A 19,259-nucleotide genomic window follows, 5' to 3' on the forward strand; every position below is an offset into this window, starting at 1 on the left:
ACCTTCAGTCACGTCGACATTCATGCATGTCGACCTTCAGTCATGTCAACCTTCATGCGTGTCGACCTAGTGGTGTCGACCTAATGGTGTTAGACCTAGTGACCGTATCCCCTAAACACTTGCCTTGGAGAGAGATTAAATGGAGAAAGCTTAAGTACCAGTCAATAAGATAGTTGTCATGTTACAGATGGTCTCTCTCCACTTTATCTCTCTCTGAGGTGTAGCACATCTGCATAGAATCTTTCCTGTTGTTTAATCGACTACCAATAATCAGAATCTGCTAGATATTGTGCTGAATGTAAGGGGTAGCTTATAAGCTTATAAAATTCAAAATATTGTTAAAAAAAAGTTTAGTTTTAACACACGGTGAGATGTATGCTCAATGTGCTTTGAACTAGATTGGATCACATCTAGGGCCTGATTCAGTACCGTCCACCTTCCCGCTGCACGCCTGAATTGGCCCCTTAGTTCAAATCGCATGCGATATGCTACAACAGTGTGCGATTTGAACTAGATGCAATCTAGTAAATAAAGTAAAGTACTGTCTACGCACTTTGTTGACTTGCAATATGCAATGCGTGGGAGTGCGCATTGCATCGCATGCCAAAAGAAACATGGTTTGATTTGAACTACATGCGAAGCGTTTTGAACTAAAAGGTTGAAACGCATTCCAGCCACCCACCCCAAATCCATGTATTCCCAGTGATCCCTGTGGCCAGTCTAGGGTTAAAGCTTCTAAACCAGACAAGTAGTGATGTTGCCCCTAGCAACCAATCTATCATTCCTCTATTGCATCCTAGAAAATGATAGACAGGACCTTGTTGCTATGGGCAACATCACCTCTTTTCAGTAAATATACCACAAAGTGTTTCTGCAATATGTATATGCCAAGTTTCATGACCCGTGTAGCTGCAAAGTCAGATAAGGTTGTTGTCCAAACTGTAACAGTAAGATGATCCGTCTTTCAAATACTCTATAATAATATTTTAACGTATTCAGTAAACATAACAGCCAATAAAGGTATTGAAAACTGTGTTTCACTGTATTTGTGCATTAGCTGACGATGTACACTGATGTGTAGTTTAATGAGCCCACATGATATAATTTTTACAAATATATTAGCATGAATTTAATACTAAACATGATAGAATCATAACTGTTAATTGCAGATTATTACTAAACTGCCTCTGTCCTGCACTGACACCAGGCTCTTTTGTATCTCAACAAATAAAGCTGTTCTTGTTTAAACAAAAAAAAAAAAATGACTTGGCTTCTGCTAAGCAGCTGCTGCTACAGCATCCCTGATAGTGCAGAGCCATCCCCATCATCATACGCTGCTTCCTTCCACCTCCCTCCTCTCCTCCAACCTTCTCTCTCTTATTCATCCCAAGATGGCAACCGAGGGATTGCAGGAAAATGAGACCCTGGCCTCCCTGAAGAATGAAGCAGAGAGCCTGAAGGGGAAGCTGGAGGAGGAGAGAGCCAAACTGCATGATGTGGAGTGTGAGTATGTCAGAGACTTTCGCTGACATCTGGGCAGTGACACAGCTGGGAGGTGGCAGAGGAGGACTCCAATGCCACAGACATAGGCTTATGTAACAGTCCAGCTATGGGCACAAGCCGGGTTCCTCGTGATAAACAGTCTGTATTTACAAGCTACAGTATAACCCTGTATCTTCGAGTGTTGTTGTTACACTGTCATTGTTGTATTGTGCCAAATAATTATACCCACCCCTATGTCAGCAGCCAGCCCTGATTGCCACATCTCTTATGTGTCAGATGTGTTATCATTCTCTCACTATGAATATAGAATAATGAGTCATGAAGACAGAAGGAATTGTGTATAGGTATAACTGAGACAGTTCCTAGTACAGATGGGTGACACTGTTGTGCATGACAATAACAATAATGTAAGTGCATGGAAGCTATTGTTCCAGTCTAGGAGATTGTATGCAGCTTATCCTTCCCTATTGGCTGCTGGAGTATGTAGTCGGCTTGTGAAAAGCATGTAATACCAATGTATTGTTATTATGTATTACTTATACAATGTCACACAAAACCAGCAAGCTTTTTTGTTTGATAATATATTTATATGTGTAAGTGTGTATGTATGTATGTATGTATGTATGTGTGTGTGTGTGTGTGTGTATATATATATATATATATATATATATATATATATATATATATGTTTCTGGATACCAGCGGCACTCCCACGGACTTTCCCAAAAGATAGCCAGGACACAGAGCTGACACTGACGTTTCGGAATTTAATTCCCTTTTTCAAAGCAAACAAACGTGTAAAAGGGAATTAAATACCAAAACGTCAGTGTCAGCTCTGTGTCCTGGTTATCTTTTGGGAAAGTCCATGGGAGTACCGCTAGTATCCAGAATCATGCATATTATTGACAGCGAGCACCTTGGCTTCTGAAGTGTGGATAATGTGAGTGCCGGTCCCTAGAACGTGTATATATATATGTATGGACAACAAGAATATAGAGTGCGCCTTCACGTAAGCCACCACCACCACCTTTGTTTAGGATGGCAATAAATCACTTGTTTGAGTATGACAAGGAGATGGTACAATTTATTAAAACATCAATAAAACAGATTTCAGATTTATAGCGTTGTTTCGTATAGTAATTCGTATAGAGTTAGATGATATTGATCATCACAAAAACCGGTACTTGTGAGTTATCTGGACGCCCGATTTTTTGATTGTATGCCTTAAGTTAAGGCATACAATCAGATACGATGCGATGCGATATCGCATCGCATCGCATCGCATCGCATGCGACCATCGGATGCGATGACCCGATTTTTCCATAGGAATCAATGTTAAAATGATTCCTATGGAAAAAGGGGTCCTTTTCATACCCCTACTATCCAAGTGGGCATGGAGTTGGATATAAACCTGTGGCGAGCGTAGCGAGCCACCGAGCCCGAAGCGTGGCGAGCGAAGCGAGCCCCGCGAGGGGACGGTATTCCGTGTCCCCTCGCGGGGCTCGCTACGCTCGCCACGCTTCGGGCTCGGTGGCTCGCTACGCTCGCCACAGGTTTATATCCAACTCCATGCCCACTTGGATAGTAGGGGTATGAAAAAGACCCCTTTTTCCCATTGAATTCCATGTTAAAATGGACTCAGTCCATTTTAACATTGATTCCTATGGAAAAATCGGGTCATCGCATCGCATCGCATCGCATCCGATGGTCGCATGCGATGCGATGCGATGTGCCCGATCCGACCCGATTTTGAAATCGGGCGTCCGGATAACTCACAAGTACCCACAAACCCATATATATATATATATATATATACACCCCCAAACACACACACACAGAAGCGTTTACCTAGCCCCTAACTGTAACACTCATTCTAGTGCCTACCCCTAACCTCTCCTCTCACAGCATAACCATAACCTCCCCTCATGTAGCCTAAACCTAACCAATCTGATGATGTCAGTCTGTGCAGAGTGTGGTGTTTCACATGCCGACTTTCTGCACAAAACAGGGAGCATGGTAGCATGTGGTAGGTTTGTGCCCAAGAGTATGAGTGCATACTCGCCGACGTTCCTGGAATGGCCAGGATTCTCCCGGCCCCCTTAGAAGAATGGGCAAGTATCCCGCAACCTGAGCTCTCCCGGCAGGTGATGACTCGATTTGCAGTGAATCGAGTCATCGTAGCCACGCTCGCCACTGTCCAATGGCAGTAATATCTGCTTTGCTTAGTGGGGGCCATGGCCACAATGACACGATCACACATTACACCCCCATGTAAAGCCCCCTTTTGTTGAGTCACACTTCATCACTGCTCCTTAATTGAAGCTACGCCCCCATTGTCTCTCCCACTGTGCTGACATGGCTGCCCCCTCCTGGAGGATCAGCATGAGTGTAGCAAATGGGTGGGGTGTAAAGGACCTGGCAAAGGGTCACTGATACAGATGTGCAGACAGGTTACCAGAGCAAAGTGTGGCAGCACACTTGAAAAATTCATAAGATATATGTGTTGTGCCATACCTATCAGTAGCATATGCAGTGGGGATTATGGGAATTACGCCTGGGGCAGGGCCAGGTATAGAGAGTGCATAAACAAATAAGCAAAACAGTGACTTACAGCTGAATACAATACACGACAAGTACAGGGTACATACCCATAGCTGCATCAGCAGAGGACACTGAAATAAGTATCAGGGTGGCAGAAAACCACAGGATTTGGTGCCATAAAAGATGGTTTAAATAAGAGAAGGGAAAGCACATGAGGGAAGAGGGTCGTGCTGGTGAGAGCTTACATTCTAAACGGGAAAAGCAGGCAGACAGGAGTGACACAGATGGGGTAGACAGTGAGCATGTAACCGAGGGCTAGGGTGAGATTTGTCTTGGCTTTGTGAAGAAGTGGGTCTTGAGAGCCCGTTTGACATTTTGTACAGAGGTGGTAACCCTGAGGGAGAGAGGTAGAGAATTCCAGAAAAGGGAGCAGCATGTGAAATATGGAGGTGGTTGTGGCAGGGCTAGGGAATCATATAATTTACATATTACAATATTACCTACATATTACCACCCCCACAGCCCAAACTTTGACAATTAGTTTAGATAAAACTGGTTTACGCACCACCCCCACTGTAGCTTCACTCACATTATCCACAGCTGCACCCTCAGAGGCGCCCTGCCTGCCTGTTTTGTCAGTCCAGGGCCCTACAATTTCTGATGGCAGCCCTGCCAAGAGATGGAGAAGGCCCATCTACTGGCAGTTTTCTTTTTATTTATTTTTTATTATTAGGGGTGGAAGTGCAACATTTTTTCCTTGACCCAAAAATCTCCTATCCATGCGTCACACTGAGCAGGAGATGGCAGGCAGAGGAATTCCAGCAGTCTAATAACAATCATGGTTATTGCTTTGGTAGCATTAACTTCTCATCTACTGTAAGTGAGACAGGTAACAGTAATGTCAGTACATGCCCCTGATTATACCGGTACAGAAACATCAATGTGTAATATTATGCAGCTGTATGAAACATCTATCAAATAATAAAAGAGCACACATCAGATAACATTGCTGGGGTAACTTCTGCTACTTCTCTAGTGTATAAACAAGGTCACATGAAAGCATGTGATAGCTCATAGTCTTTCAGCCATCGCATCATCCCATGTTATCATAAAGTACTGCATGTGCCGATGTACAGTGACTTATCTGAAGATCATCTACTTGCTCCTCATTTACAGTTAAGGATGTAGAACAAATGGAAATATACTACAAAGAAGTTTTTTCTATTGAATAGTATCCCAAATTTCTAACACATACAAGACAAGAATGCAGAACTATTGCTATATAATGTCATATATTTAAATAAACATGAGGTTCTTAGAACACATTTGCTAGATCGCTCAGCAAGATTGCTCAGCACACAGCGTTGTACAGCAATAGGTCAGTGATGTGTGCTGAGCGATCTGCCAGGGTCAGGGTTCTCCGGTGAGAACACAGGCCCTGACTGGCGATCTGACTAGATTTATCCTGCATGCACGATCTTAATCGCCCGGTGATAGCGACACATGGGGCCGCGCATCGCTAACACTATGTTCCCTACACACGGAGCGATGTAGGGTCAATTCTAAGCGATCTAGTCAGATCGATTAGAAATTGGGCTGAAATCACCCCGTGTGTGGGCCCCATAATACTTTGCCTAAAGTCAGTTCCTGTATTTCTGTCCTGTATTACCGGTATATAAACCCAATCACAGCAGTGTAGTTTGAAAGTAAAGCAGGTCAAATAAGTAGGTCATCTTCATTTATGTGTTCTGCTTTCAGTTCAAAAGAATCCTGTATACATGTTTGAACATTGGTAAACGTATACTGCATTAATTGCATGTGTCCAAAAGGAAGGTCAAAATTTAAGTGAGGGGGGGGCTCTGGCCCTCCACATCTTGTCAGACTTCTCATCTTGTCCACCCCCATTATGGGTCTGCACAGCGGAACAAAGACACATTAAAATACGCATAGAAAAATAAAATGTATTATTTATCTTATAACCTGGAAGAATAGCATCAGCCCCTATACTCCCCGATCTGTCAGGCCCAGTGTTCTCCGGTGAGAACACTGACCCTCATCCCGGCAACCCTGGCAATTACCTTGATTTATCCAGCACGCTGGATATTAATCACCTAGGCAATACAAAAGTATAACAAAAAGCAAACTTTTTGTTAAACTTTGCTTTGTAAAGCTGGGTACACATATGTACAATCGTCGGGCCGTTCTTCCGTTCTGCGGACGAACGGCCGTTCGATTGTATATATGTGTACGCAGTCCCGATCCCTTCGTTGCGATCGATAAACGGCCAAAAACGCTCTTGGCCGTCCACGGTCGGTCGGTCGCAGGTTCTTTGCTGCTTAATATTCTTCCGACAGGACGGCTCCATATCGAAAGAAAAGTGACATGTGTACGCACGTTCGATCGATATGCAGCCCGTTCCTGCATTCATTCCTCCCAAAAGCAGTACGCCCATGTGGGTGTTGACTAGCTGCGTCATCCCTCCATCAGCGCAGCATGTAAACAACAGGAAGTCTTCTCCCCCGTACTTTCCGCGCCATGCTGTTAAAGAATATTCGTTGTGTGTGCATTCCTTTTGAAATAAATAATCGTTGTGTGTGCATTCCTGACAGATATAGTTATAGAAGATAAATAGATAGATAGATAGATATGTGATGTTCATTGTTCTGCATAAACACTTAACATTTATTAAAAAATACTGACAAAAAATACTGAACACTTTGTTTATTTGAGGTAAAACGGTGGTCGGACCTGAACAGAGTGTCACATACAGGTGCTTGCCATGACATAAGTGCCACGTGAAGGTGTAGCAGGAACGCCCACCCACCCAAAAAACATCAAACACATTGGAACATGGTGGTGTATGTAGTGGAAAGCGGTCCCACGGCAGCAACGCATCACATGGGAACATCCCGGCCTGCTCACATGGGATGCATTGCTGCCGTGAGACTGCTCGCCATGACATAAGTGCCACGTGAAGGTGTAGCAGGAACGCCCACCCACCCAAAAAACATCAAACACATTGGAACATGGTGGTGTATGTAGTGGAAAGCGGTTCCACGGCAGCAACGCATCACATGGGAACATCACGGCCTGCTCACATGGGATGCATTGCTGCCGTGAGACTGCATGCCATGACATAGGTGCCACGAGAAGGTGTAGCAGGAACGCCCACCCACCCAAAAAACATCAAACACATTGGAACATGGTGGTGTATGTAGTGGAAAGCGGTCCCACGGCAGCAACGCATCACATGGGAACATCCTGGCCTGCTCACATGGGATGCATTGCTGCCGTGAGACTGCTTTCCACGACATACACCATTTTAAGGTGCATGCTGCTGGCCTCCAAATAACCAAGAAGGAGAAAAAATGTTAAATAAAGTACACAAACTATTTTTTGACTTTATAATGCAAACCGTTATAAATTTTTTCGTATAAAGAGTGTACTACTGCTACGCCTTTTTGGATTTTTGAAATTTTTTGGGCTACGGTATGGACTTTTCCGCTTAGTTCTTGTAGACATTTATGGACTTGTGTCATGTTTTCTTGCATTGTGCTTTCGTCGCTGGACGTGTCAGGTGATGGTGTGTTCTTCTCCCCCTCTGCACTGACATCTGAAATCTCGATGATATCTATAATAAGTACAGATAAAGAAATGTTTACCTTTCCACAAATGATACGTCACTATCCCATAAAGATGATTTGCAGTATACACTCACCATCTACACTGCTGGTGATCGCAATCACTTGGTGGCCCTCTGTGGTCCCTTCCATCGGCTGCGCTGCCTGGATATCATCTACAGTGACAAGGTAAAGTGACGTATTACTACCCCTTGTTTTGTGTATAAAACATGTGTTGTTGTGGTGGTGTGCTGGTACAAAACCTTACCTGTTGTACTCTCCTTCTTTATTTTCAGGTTGGAGGCCCTGTCTCTGCCTTCCTCATGTCTTCTCCTGGATTGGATTTCCTCTGAGTAAAAACAAGCAACATGTCAGCAAAACACACAAAATGTAATGGATCAAGACAGTATATTAATTAAGCCACCTAGGGCATTGTACTCACTTCTTTTAATAATTCCACGAATTTTCTTTAGCTTGGCCTGCTCCTTGTGCTTCAGGTCCGACCACCGTTTCTGTAGCTGGTATTTGGACCTTCTTTTCCCAAACTTCTCCTTTATCTCCTTGCATACACGCTGCATAATAATTTCTTTTCTATAATTCGTCTTGGGGTATGTTTTCCGCGAACAATCGTAGTCCCTTCTATCCAGCATTTTTACCATCAGTTCCACCTCTGCAGATGACATGGCGGAGGCGCGCGTCACTTTTTTCTCCTTGTTGTCCTGTCTCTCAGCGATTTCTTTATCTGTTGTCATTATCGGTGCTGAATTGGGAAACAAAGGTGCTGTACTCGTCTCCACCATATGCGATGGCGCCAGACCCTCCGACATGGCTCCTCGATGTCCCGTGTCTGTGTGACACCAAGCACGTGAGTGGGGCAGAGATTCCTGCGCTCATCCAATCACTGGGTTTCAAGCCACGTTCAGCACGAAAGAATATTCCGTCGTTGCTGTTCGAGTGATCGGAGCTGCGCTGCGAATTTTCCGTACTGTATATCGACATTTATTTCGGTGAGTAATAAAACAAAATGTGGAGTTTTCTATGACAGGGACTTTAATCTGTGGCCCATGGGTATGCTAGGGCTTGTAGTGACAGTGTATCCTATGTCCCACAGAGTTTCAACTCCTGTACTATAGTTACAGTATATCTAGTGGCCCACAGACTGAACACCTGTACATTAAATGGTTTATGCTGTGCTTTGTGTATCAAGAAAATAATATGCCTTTTTATTGTATTTTTTGGAACAGAAATTCCACCATGGCAGAGAAAAATGTCGAGTTCATGAAGGACTTCATTGAGGCCTACAGGGATCAAAATTGTCTCTGGAACACAAAATCCAGAGACCATTCCAATCGGCAGAAGAGGCTAGCTGCTCTGGAGGAGCTGGTGAGGGTGAGCCAGACATACTACCCCACAGCAAATGTAAAGTGGGTCCGGACTCGGATTGCCAATATGAGGACCGTCTTTAAAAAAGAACTGAATAAGGTTGAGTCCTCAAAGCGGTCTGGGGCAGGGGCAGACCAAGTCTATGTGCCCAGGCTGTGGTACTACGACCTGCTGGCCTTCACGGTGGACCAGGAGCTGCCCAGGGAATCGGTCAGCAATACTGCAAGGGACCAGCCTGCCCCCTCCACCTCCTCGTGCAACCAAGAGGTTTCTGATGACACCATTTGCGGCACAGTAAGTAGACGGATTTTATTTTAAATATTTTTTTTTTAAACCAGATAAATATAACAACAAGTACAGTATAAAAATTGTGAACATGTAAAATTAACGAAATAATATCATTCTGCCAATCCACAGTGCCAACACCAATAAAATACTGCATGTATTCATCCCTGGTTAATTTGGCACGCATAGATGCATTTCTGGTATTTAAATTAGTATTAGGTATTTCTGGTATCTAAATAATTAGTTTCCAGAGATGCCAGTCCTAACGCCGCTTCAACTAGCTCACTTTCATCCATGGCAGCAACATGGTGGTGTGTGGGCTGCGTTCTTCTGCGTAGATATAAAAATATATGGAAGTCTTAAAAATCGATAGTGATACATCATTGTTACATCTTGTTTTGTTACAGCCATCGCTATTTGCCGAGGAGGAATCTTCAGCATCGCTGGAGGTTGCATCACAGCTGCCTTCACCGGCCCTCTGCTCCACCCCCACACCAACCGCCACCCCCAGCGCTCAACCTCAACCAGAAGCACCATCAAGAAGAGGGCGCAAAAGGCCGCGGCAGACTCCAGATGCTGCGGACGTGGCGACCACCAAGATCCTGGAGTCTGCTAACAGATTGATGTCCATGGAGGAAGATGATGCGGACCGTGTGGGGAGTGTATTAGCTGACAATTTGCGAAAGTTAGACCCGGCTACAAGGGTTGAGGTAGAGCGGATCTTTTATGAAACGCTGTACCGGGCCCGTGTGGGGACTCTGTCCCGGCACACACGACTCACCGATGACACCCCTCTGCCTAGGGTTGAATTTCAACCCATCAGCCCTGCCCCTATACCCCAACAACCGTTATTTCACCCGGGGCAATATCAGCAGTACCAGCATTTCCAGCCACCAACCGGGCAAAGGCAGCACCAACCGACACCGTCAGCTAATACACTCCCACCAGGTCCACCTGGTGGCCCCTTCCAGTGTTTATTGGAAAGTCCATCTCCCTCACAACCGGCGATGGATACAGGGGATTATGGGGTGGGACAAGTTTACCACCAAATGTAAAAATTGTATATAGTTGATTTCATTGCATAATTGTTTTAATAATATAGTTTAAATATTTTTATGTTTAAGTATTTCTTTATTATTTATTTCCTTGTTATTTATGTTATATTTGTTATAAGTTTATAAGTTAATAATTTATATAAAAATTTAACATTCTGTAATCTAGTTGGTGTCCGTGTGAAAATATCATTTACCATGCAGGGTGACTATAGGGCACAGATATACATATGGGGTACATGTATGTTGTTTCAATATTTACCTTCATGTATTGCTCCTGGAGACTGTACAAAAGTACCAGGAGAAATTGGCATAGAAATAGGTGTGGTGGAGCCACTACTTGCTAGTACATAAACACCAGTACTGGGTACAGTCTGCACTCCAGGTGTCGTGGCATTGTGCCCTCCAGGAATGCCTGGCACCTGAGTACTACCACTCACTTGCCGTGATTCGGTCAGTAATCTGGCCCAAGACCAGGCTACCGCCTCCACCTCCTCCTCCTTGCTGCAAGAAGACGCGGAGGACAACTTGTGCGGCACTGTGAGTATACAAATTTTATTGACAAAATATTGATTTGTAACTGTACACACCAAAAAACAATATATTTACAATGACAAAAACGTACATTTTTAAGCAATCATGTCATTCTGCCACTCCACAGCCCCAACACCATTGAAATAATTCAAGTACTCGTCTCTTGACAACTTTGCATGCATTGATGCATTTCTGGTGTTTAAATTATTTGCCAAAGCTGTCAGACCAATAGGCTCGTCAACAACTTGGCTTTCGTCCACTGTAGCCCCCAGATGTTGTGTGTGCACCGCTTTTCTGCGCATGTAGTTGTGCAGCACACAACAGGCCAGCACCACTTTGTCAATCTTATCTAGGCGCAGATTGATGGCACTGTGAAAAATTCTGAATTTATTACTCAGAATCCCAAACGCATTTTCAACCACTCGCCTGGCACGTGACAGGCGATAGTTAAAAATGCGTCGTTCCCTGTTCAGTGCCCTTTGTGGGTAGGGTTTAAGGACATTAGGGTGCAATGCAAAGGCCTCATCCGCCACAAAAACAAAGTTCAAACCGTGCTCATTTTCAGTCCGCTCTGGCAGATTCAGTTCATTTATTTTCAGTTTGTCATGGAAAAATGTATTCTCCAGGGCTCCTCCATCTGAAACTCTACCATTTTTCCCAATGTCCACAAATACAAACTCGTATCGGGCATTAGCAATGGCCATTAGAACAATGCTGAAGAACCCCTTATAGTTATAATAAAAAGAGCCACTCTTTGCAGGGGGCATGATTCTGACGTGTTTGCCATCGATAGCTCCACCACAATTAGGGAAATTCCAAAGATCATGGAAATCACGTGCAATAATTTGCCACTCCTCCTTGAACGATGGAAACTGCAATATAAAAGTATATGCGTATTAATAATCTGTTGGGTTGATTTTAGACCCATCAGCCCTCCCCCATTGCAGCCTCAAAGCTATTACCCGCCTTATCAAAATGACCCCCCACCCACTGGTGTAAAAGTTTAAATTAACAGGCATTGTAAAGATATACATATAGGGTACAGGTATGTGCACAGCTATACATATGGGGGACATGTATGTAATTTCCATATTTACCATCATGTATTTGTCCTGTAGAACTTGGACGATGGCATCACAGGTGTCTGGTATTATCAGCCCCAGCGCTTGCGATGATATTGCGGTGGTGAATCTCAGGTCGGCAAGGGTCCTGCCTGTTGCCAGGTAACGCAGCGTTGCCACCAGTCTCTGCTCTGCAGAAATAGGCCCCCTGAAATAGGTGTCCTCTCTTTCTATTAAAGGGGTAACGAGTGCCAGCAGCTCCATGAAGGTAGCGTCATCCATACGGAGATAATTCCTGAAGTCATCAGGATTGTTCTCCCGTATATCCTGTAGCAATGGCATGTGGGAGAAGGTGTCTCTCCTCAGAAGCCAGTCTCTGGTCCAGCAGCTCCGATTCTTGGTCCTTTTTCTTTTTTTAATAGCCTGCAATCTAATGGCCATAGCAGCCAAAATGCACGCACGAGCCTTCCTTCTCCTCAAGCTCATAATTAAATTGTTTGTAAAAAGGCCCAAATGCACCGATAGACAAACGTACGTACGTATATCCTGTACAGCTAGCAATGATCTGAATAGTCACGGCTCTATTCACTGTACTACACGAACGATTCTTTGTTCTGTGATCACGCCTCGTTTTGGTATGCTCTTTTAATCCAGCCCATTATGATAATGCTGTGTTCATTTTTATCGTGCGAATAGCCAGAACGGGAGAGTGTGTACGGTGGTACAATCTTTTTCTTGCGATTGTTTGGACGGGAGTACATCGGACGTCGCAAGTAAAATTGTACATATGTGTACGCGCAGATCGGTCGTATGTTTTGGACGGCCGAACGTGTATTCGGTCGATCGAACGGTCGCAAGAAAAATGAAATTGTACATATGTGTACCCAGCTTAACTTTTGCTTTTGATGTTTTACATACAGTAGCTCCTGTAGGCTGAGGGAAAATAAGTAGCCTAGTGAATATGTTGCTTGTACTCTAATAACTGCATAACGGCCTAGAAATAACTTCACACGTAGACACTTATCTAAAATAAAGACGCGACACCAAAAGCTTAGATTAAACTGTCATACTTATTTATTTAAGAAGTGGTATGACCCCCGATAAAGGGGATGGCAAAGACCAGGCACCTGAGACCAGAGACCGTTCAGGGGTGTTGCCCCGGGCAACGACCAGGTCGTTCCCAAATTCCTACACACCCCTTACCAAAGGCACAGCCCGCCCTGCGTGGACATCCCCCCGCCTCTAAGGCCTGACGCGAACATATCCGCCTAAATGTTCGTCGCCCCACCGCGCTGAGTCGAGGCCCGTCCGCCCTCCTGGCAAGGAGAGGGGTAATACCACGCAGGGACCACCTGACGCCCTTCTAGAATCCTGGTCGAGGGTGCTGTCCCGCCAATTTTAAACTTATAATAGCCAATTGATTCAAATTTTTGTGAGGCAAAGCCTTTAGAAGGAAGGGAAGGGAGGGTGGGGATCAAAGAATCAAAGAGGGCGCATACCCTTGCTGCCCTAACCTATATACCCTTGACCTGGGGTGCAACCCCCTTTGCCCCCCATTGGTGGGGGCTTCCCGCCCTGGGTTAACCCCTCCTTCTATGCCCTATCACTATCACTGAACTTTATTTACACAGCCCAATTCACAGGCTCTTAACTGCACTTGGGCTTATTCAGCCCTCGTTTAAACTAAGTAGCCTAGTGAATATGTTGCTTGTACTCTAATAACTGCATAACGGCCTAGAAATAACTTCACACGTAGACACTTATCTAAAATAAAGACGCGACACCAAAAGCTTAGATTAAACTGTCATACTTATTTATTTAAGAAGTGGTATGACCCCCGATAAAGGGGATGGCAAAGACCAGGCACCTGAGACCAGAGACCGTTCAGGGGTGTTGCCCCGGGCAACGACCAGGTCGTTCCCAAATTCCTACACACCCCTTACCAAAGGCACAGCCCGCCCTGCGTGGACATCCCCCCGCCTCTAAGGCCTGACGCGAACATATCCGCCTAAATGTTCGTCGCCCCACCGCGCTGAGTCGAGGCCCGTCCGCCCTCCTGGCAAGGAGAGGGGTAATACCACGCAGGGACCACCTGACGCCCTTCTAGAATCCTGGTCGAGGGTGCTGTCCCGCCACAGCAATGGTACTTCTCTACTGCCCTGAGCACCTAGTACCAATGCCCCGCCATACCCCACAGTAGTGACACCCACTAACATAACTGTTTAAAAATATCTTCCAGAAAAACTGCCATGCCCTCCTCTGAGAGGTGCACCCCGTCTGGCCTGTACAAGCCTGGTTTCTCCGTCACAATGCCCGGGTGTCTGACTGCCCTTCCCCCTTGCCTTAAGACAAATCTAGTCACAGCGTGATTCAGCTTTTTCCTAGCCTTCTCAATTGCCACTAGGTTTTTGGCGCCTCTCCATGAAAAACGTGGTACAATGTCTGACCACACCAACTTCAAGCCGTTCCACTTGCGCAACAAAACCAACAGATCCTTCTCCATTTTTATCCTTAGAGCAATGCCTGTAGTTTTAGCCAGGTCGTTGCCCCCCAGATGTATAATTAAGGTATCTGGCTTGACAAAACCGCTGCTCTTCTTTTCCAAAAACCCCAACAAGTCCTTCCATAACATGCCTCTAACACCTAACCACCTCACCGATTTTGCCTTTGCTAAAACTGGCGCTGTTCTGGCTAGGATATTTCTTTCTGCCCAGAAAACGTATGAGTGACCTACAAACCAAATCACCCCCGTGGGGCCAAGGGGAAGGGGAAGGGCTGAAAAGAAAGCAGAACCTAATGATTAGTAACCATACTTATGCTCTATAGTAACAATTAACTGGTTTAGACTGAGGTCCAAGTGGAGGTGAAAAACTCAAAAACCTCTAGAGGGCTTCTTTGTTTGGGGCCAGATTGAATTGAGCACCTCTTAGAGGAAAAATAAAAAATTCACTCCACACCGACGATTGCGGAACGCCAGCCGTTCCCCAACCGTTTGTAAACGATACGTTTTTGGACCCGCGCAACAGGCGCATGCTATACTTAGCTTATAATGAACTTATATTACTGTACTTAACTTATGATTAACTTATACTTATATTTATAACTAAAGCATTTCAACTCTAACGTATTTCCTAAAGCTGTTGGATTTCCACCTGCCCACGGCCTTGATTGCGCTTTGTGGCAAGCCCGCCACAGCTGCTGACGTAGCTGCGCCAATCCTGAACGAATGCGTTCCGAAATCCTCAGGCCTTAGCCCTATCGCTGCTAAGCCCTTTTTCATCACTGCAGTGAATTGAAACTTAGTTAGCGGCGATCCGTCAGCGTGCGCTAAGAATTGTGCGGCTGCACCCTGTCTCAATGCCACATACTCCCCAGTTAGAGTGACTGGGCAAATACTTTTCACCAGGTGGGGTCTTAGCGTGATCCAGGTGCCCCTGCCTAGCTGGTCTGTCTTAGACCTCTTCAGCTTGCATAGCACCTGATCCTTGCCAACCACCACATCCTCCCAAAGTATTCCTGAGTGTACCTTCTTATTGCGCGCGGTTAGCTCACTAACCCTAAATGCGCCATGGAAAGCCCAGGCGTAAGCCACTCTAAAAAGTGCCAGCTCCGTGGCATTTTCTGCCACCGATGCCAAGCCCTGTAATAGCTCTACCAACTTCGCCTCGTCCAATGGGCGTCTAGTATCCGGTTGAACTGGCTGTACCCTAGACCAACCCTTCATCGCTTTACTTAGGATAAAAGACTTCGTTGGGTCTGGCATGTTAAATAAAAGGCAATGAAAAGCTATTCCCGCCAATGTCGCCGCCATAGCCGACTTGGACCTGCCATTATTGTAGTTGCCCCAAACGAAAGCCAGGAGGCAGTCGTCAACAGACTTACCCCTAGCCTCCGGCAGCTGCTGGTATCTACACCAATCCTCCCAGGCTTTTTCGTATGCCCTACGAGTCGCCGGCGCCAGTGACCGAAATGCCAATTCTGTCATGCCGGCTCTATCACCTGCCAGACAGAATTTGGACAACTTAGGCCGGTCTCGGCTGCTGTTGGAGCTAGGGCGCGGAATCTAGTGAACTGAAATCTAGATAAAGCGTCTGCCACTTCATTGTCCACCCCTGGTACATGCTCAGCCCTGAAATTGATGTTGTTCTTTAAACAAACAAGGACAAGGTGCCTCAGCAATCTCAATGCTTCCGGCGCTGTTGCCCTTTGATTGTTCACCGCGTGAACAACCCCTAAATTATCGCACCAGAAGATGATGTTTCTGTTTGCTAGCTGGCCAGCCCATAGCTCTACTGCGACTATAATAGGGAAGAGTTCCAGTAATAACATGTTCACCGTGAACCCTCTGTCAATCCAGGATTGGGGCCACTTCTCACAGCACCACTCCCCCTGAAAGAAAGCCCCAAAACCAGATGATCCCGCAGCGTCCGTAAAGAGCTGCAGGTCCCAGCTTGAGGCCGCCTCAGACTGCCACATTAGACGCCTGTTAAAGTCTACCAAGAATTCGGACCATGTCCTCAAATCCTCCTTGATTTCCTTTCCCAAGCGAATTGTGTGGTGCGGGTCCCTGACCCCTGCCGTGGCCCTTTCCAATTTCCTACAGAAAACCCTGCCCATGGGTATGACCCTACAGGCAAAATTTAAAGAACCCAGTAGGGACTGGACCGTTCGTAGCTGGACCCTCTTTCTAACCTCGCAATCGTCTATCAGCTCCCGCAGCTTGTGGACCTTGTCCGCTGGCAGCCTACAGCAACCTTCCCCGGTATCTATTTCAATGCCGAGGTACGCCAGGACCGTCACCGGTCCCTCTGTTTTGTCGTGGGCTATGGGAACTCCTAAAGAACTGAAAACTCTTAAAGCTACTTGCAATGTCTCCCCACATTCTGCTCGACCTGCTGGTCCTGCTATGAGGAAATCATCCAGATAGTGGGCCACCCCTCTGGAGCCAGCCTCCCTCTGGATGCACCATTGAAGAAAAGTACTAAATTTTTCAAAATATGAGCAAGATATCGAGCACCCCATGGGGAGACATTTATCTATGTAATAGGCCCCTTGCAACTTAAAGCCCATAAATCTGAACGATTCCGGGTGCAGTGGAAGCAGCCTAAAAGCAGATTCTATGTCCAACTTGGCCATAAGGGCCCCTGGGCCGAAACTTTTAACCAAACTAAGAACTTCCTCAAATAACTGGTAGCGAACGCTTGCCAATTCCTCTGGAATGGCATCGTTGACGGAATTGCCGGGTGGGTGGGACAGGTGCTGTATCAGGCGAAATTTGCCTGGCGTTTTCTTGGGCACCACACCCAGCGGTGATATGCATAGGTCAGGTATGGGGAGTACCTCAAATGGTCCCTCCATCCTGCCCAGCTTGACCTCATTTAGCACCTTGTCCCTAACCACCTCCGGCAATTCCCTGGCCGACTTTAAATTCTTATTTGTGGATGTGTAAAAACTTTTTGGGATGGGTAATGAAAAACCATGAACAAAACCCTCCAACAAAAACTCTGCATCGGGCTTATTGGGGTATTCCTTTAAGTAAAGGGCCAACTGTCTTATGATTATAGGGGATTCCGCCTTATTTAGAGCTAGCCGCTCCCTCTCCGGTGTCCCCCGACTTACCACCCCCTTTGCATGACTTGGCAGGGTGGCCTGCTCCACAGATCTTACATTCGTGCTTAAAACGGCACTTGGCCCCTCTGTCGCATTTACCGTCGTTGTAAGCGAAACAACGCCCTTTCCCCCCTGATTTTCCCGATGCTTTTCCCCCCTGAAAGGACTTCTTCCCGGCGGGTTCTGTCATGGGCTGGCTTTTTCCTATAACCTCCCACCAGATCTCGACATGCTTAGAGCCCATGGGCATGATGGGGGTGCCCTCGTGACATAACCTGAACTTCTCATCATATTCCCTCCACGCCGGGCCCTTATAACTTATAAAAGTCTCATTTATGAGATGCAAGTATCTAATCACGTTCAAGTATTCGGTGGGTCTTAGTGTTAAGTAACATGACGAGAAGGCCAGGAAACCCCTTAACCAGTTATGGAAACCCTTAAAGGCAGCCTCGCCGTTGGGCGTGGCCTTCTTTGCTTTATCGAATTCCTTCTTCATTTCTGTTGTTATGGTGAAGAAATCGATAAATTTCCCTTTGCGGATTTTTTCCCTAACTCCCTTCCTGAGCCCTCGAGCTACCGCCGTATTAGAGCAGTGCGATGCCTCAGTGTCCGCTGGCGCTGCTGGTGTGCTACGCTTCCTCTTGCGCTTTTTTCCCTGCACCTCCTTTGCCACTTGTTTCGCGACTAGCTTTGCTAGCTTGCGCGGGCGTTTGGTAGCGCCTGATTCATCACTACCCCCTGACGATGCTGAAGACCCTGACTCACCCGAAGACGACCCTTCTTCTTCACCATCTCCCTCTTGCGACGTGTTCTCGTCAACTTCAACCACTGATTCGCTCGCCGGTGCTTCCTTTGCGGCCGAGGATTCTCCTGCTTTCCTGGGTGCCTTGACAGTTGATGCTTTCTCCCCCAGAGTCGACCGCGGAGTAACTGTACGTGTTGACCCCTCACGAGACCTTGACCCCAAAGACGGCACCGGTGAAGTTGGACGTGCTTCAGAGGCTGAAATAGAAGGGGCGTCAATGACTGTGCGACTGGGTGAAGGCGCAGCCAGATCTAAAACTTCCGCTGGCGCTATGTCTACCTGCACTGCCGGCCCGCGAGCGCTAGACCTATGCATTTCTGCCGCAACCTCCCCCTGCCTCAGGTGACTGTCCGTGTTCCCCGCGAAATGGCCCCTTGGCGGCGGCGCCCAGCCCCCGTACGGCTGCATTTGATATCCCGGGTACCCATATCCCCCTTGCTGGATGTAAGGGTTGTATGCTGGCATGCCTATATTGACAGAGTGGCCGGGCCCAGAACCCCAGTAGGGGAACTGAGGCCCGCCGTAACTCCCAAATGTCTGGTACTGCATGGGCCATTGCCCCTGCCCCTGTTGCCCCATGAATTGCTGAGGTGAAAAATGTGTTGGGCCTCCCTGGGCCCTGTTAAATTGTGGGCCTGACTCATAATTGTGTTGAATATGGGTCCCATAATCCCTTAAACCTGGAGCCACACTTCCCTGGGGATGCTGAAAGCCTGTTCCCCGACCCTGTTCCTCATAAAACATCTCCGTGGCCGGGGGGTGTGCTGCACCCTGCCCGTAATGTCCTCCCGCCAATGGGGGTTGCATACGCCAAAACCTGGGCCTCGGTGCATTAAAATGCCCTGGTATGGGGCCACCTGTGATG

At 46.5% G+C, this 19,259-nt stretch overlaps 1 protein-coding gene across 1 annotated transcript in view; it reads left to right on the forward strand.

The window, feature by feature from the left end:
• Nucleotides 1-1,282: 1,282 nt before the first annotated feature.
• Nucleotides 1,283-19,259, forward strand: part of GNB5 (G protein subunit beta 5) — a 50,695-nt gene continuing 32,718 nt past the window's right edge. Inside the window, exon 1 of the mRNA XM_083183897.1 lies at nt 1,283-1,503. Within this exon, the coding sequence (XP_083040023.1) occupies nt 1,392-1,503 (112 nt within the window). The 5' untranslated portion in view covers nt 1,283-1,391. The remainder of the gene's footprint in view (nt 1,504-19,259) is intronic.

This window comes from Crinia signifera, chromosome 4, assembly GCF_055691185.1.
Source record: "Crinia signifera chromosome 4, ASM5569118v1, whole genome shotgun sequence".
Lineage (NCBI taxonomy): Eukaryota > Metazoa > Chordata > Amphibia > Anura > Myobatrachidae > Crinia > Crinia signifera.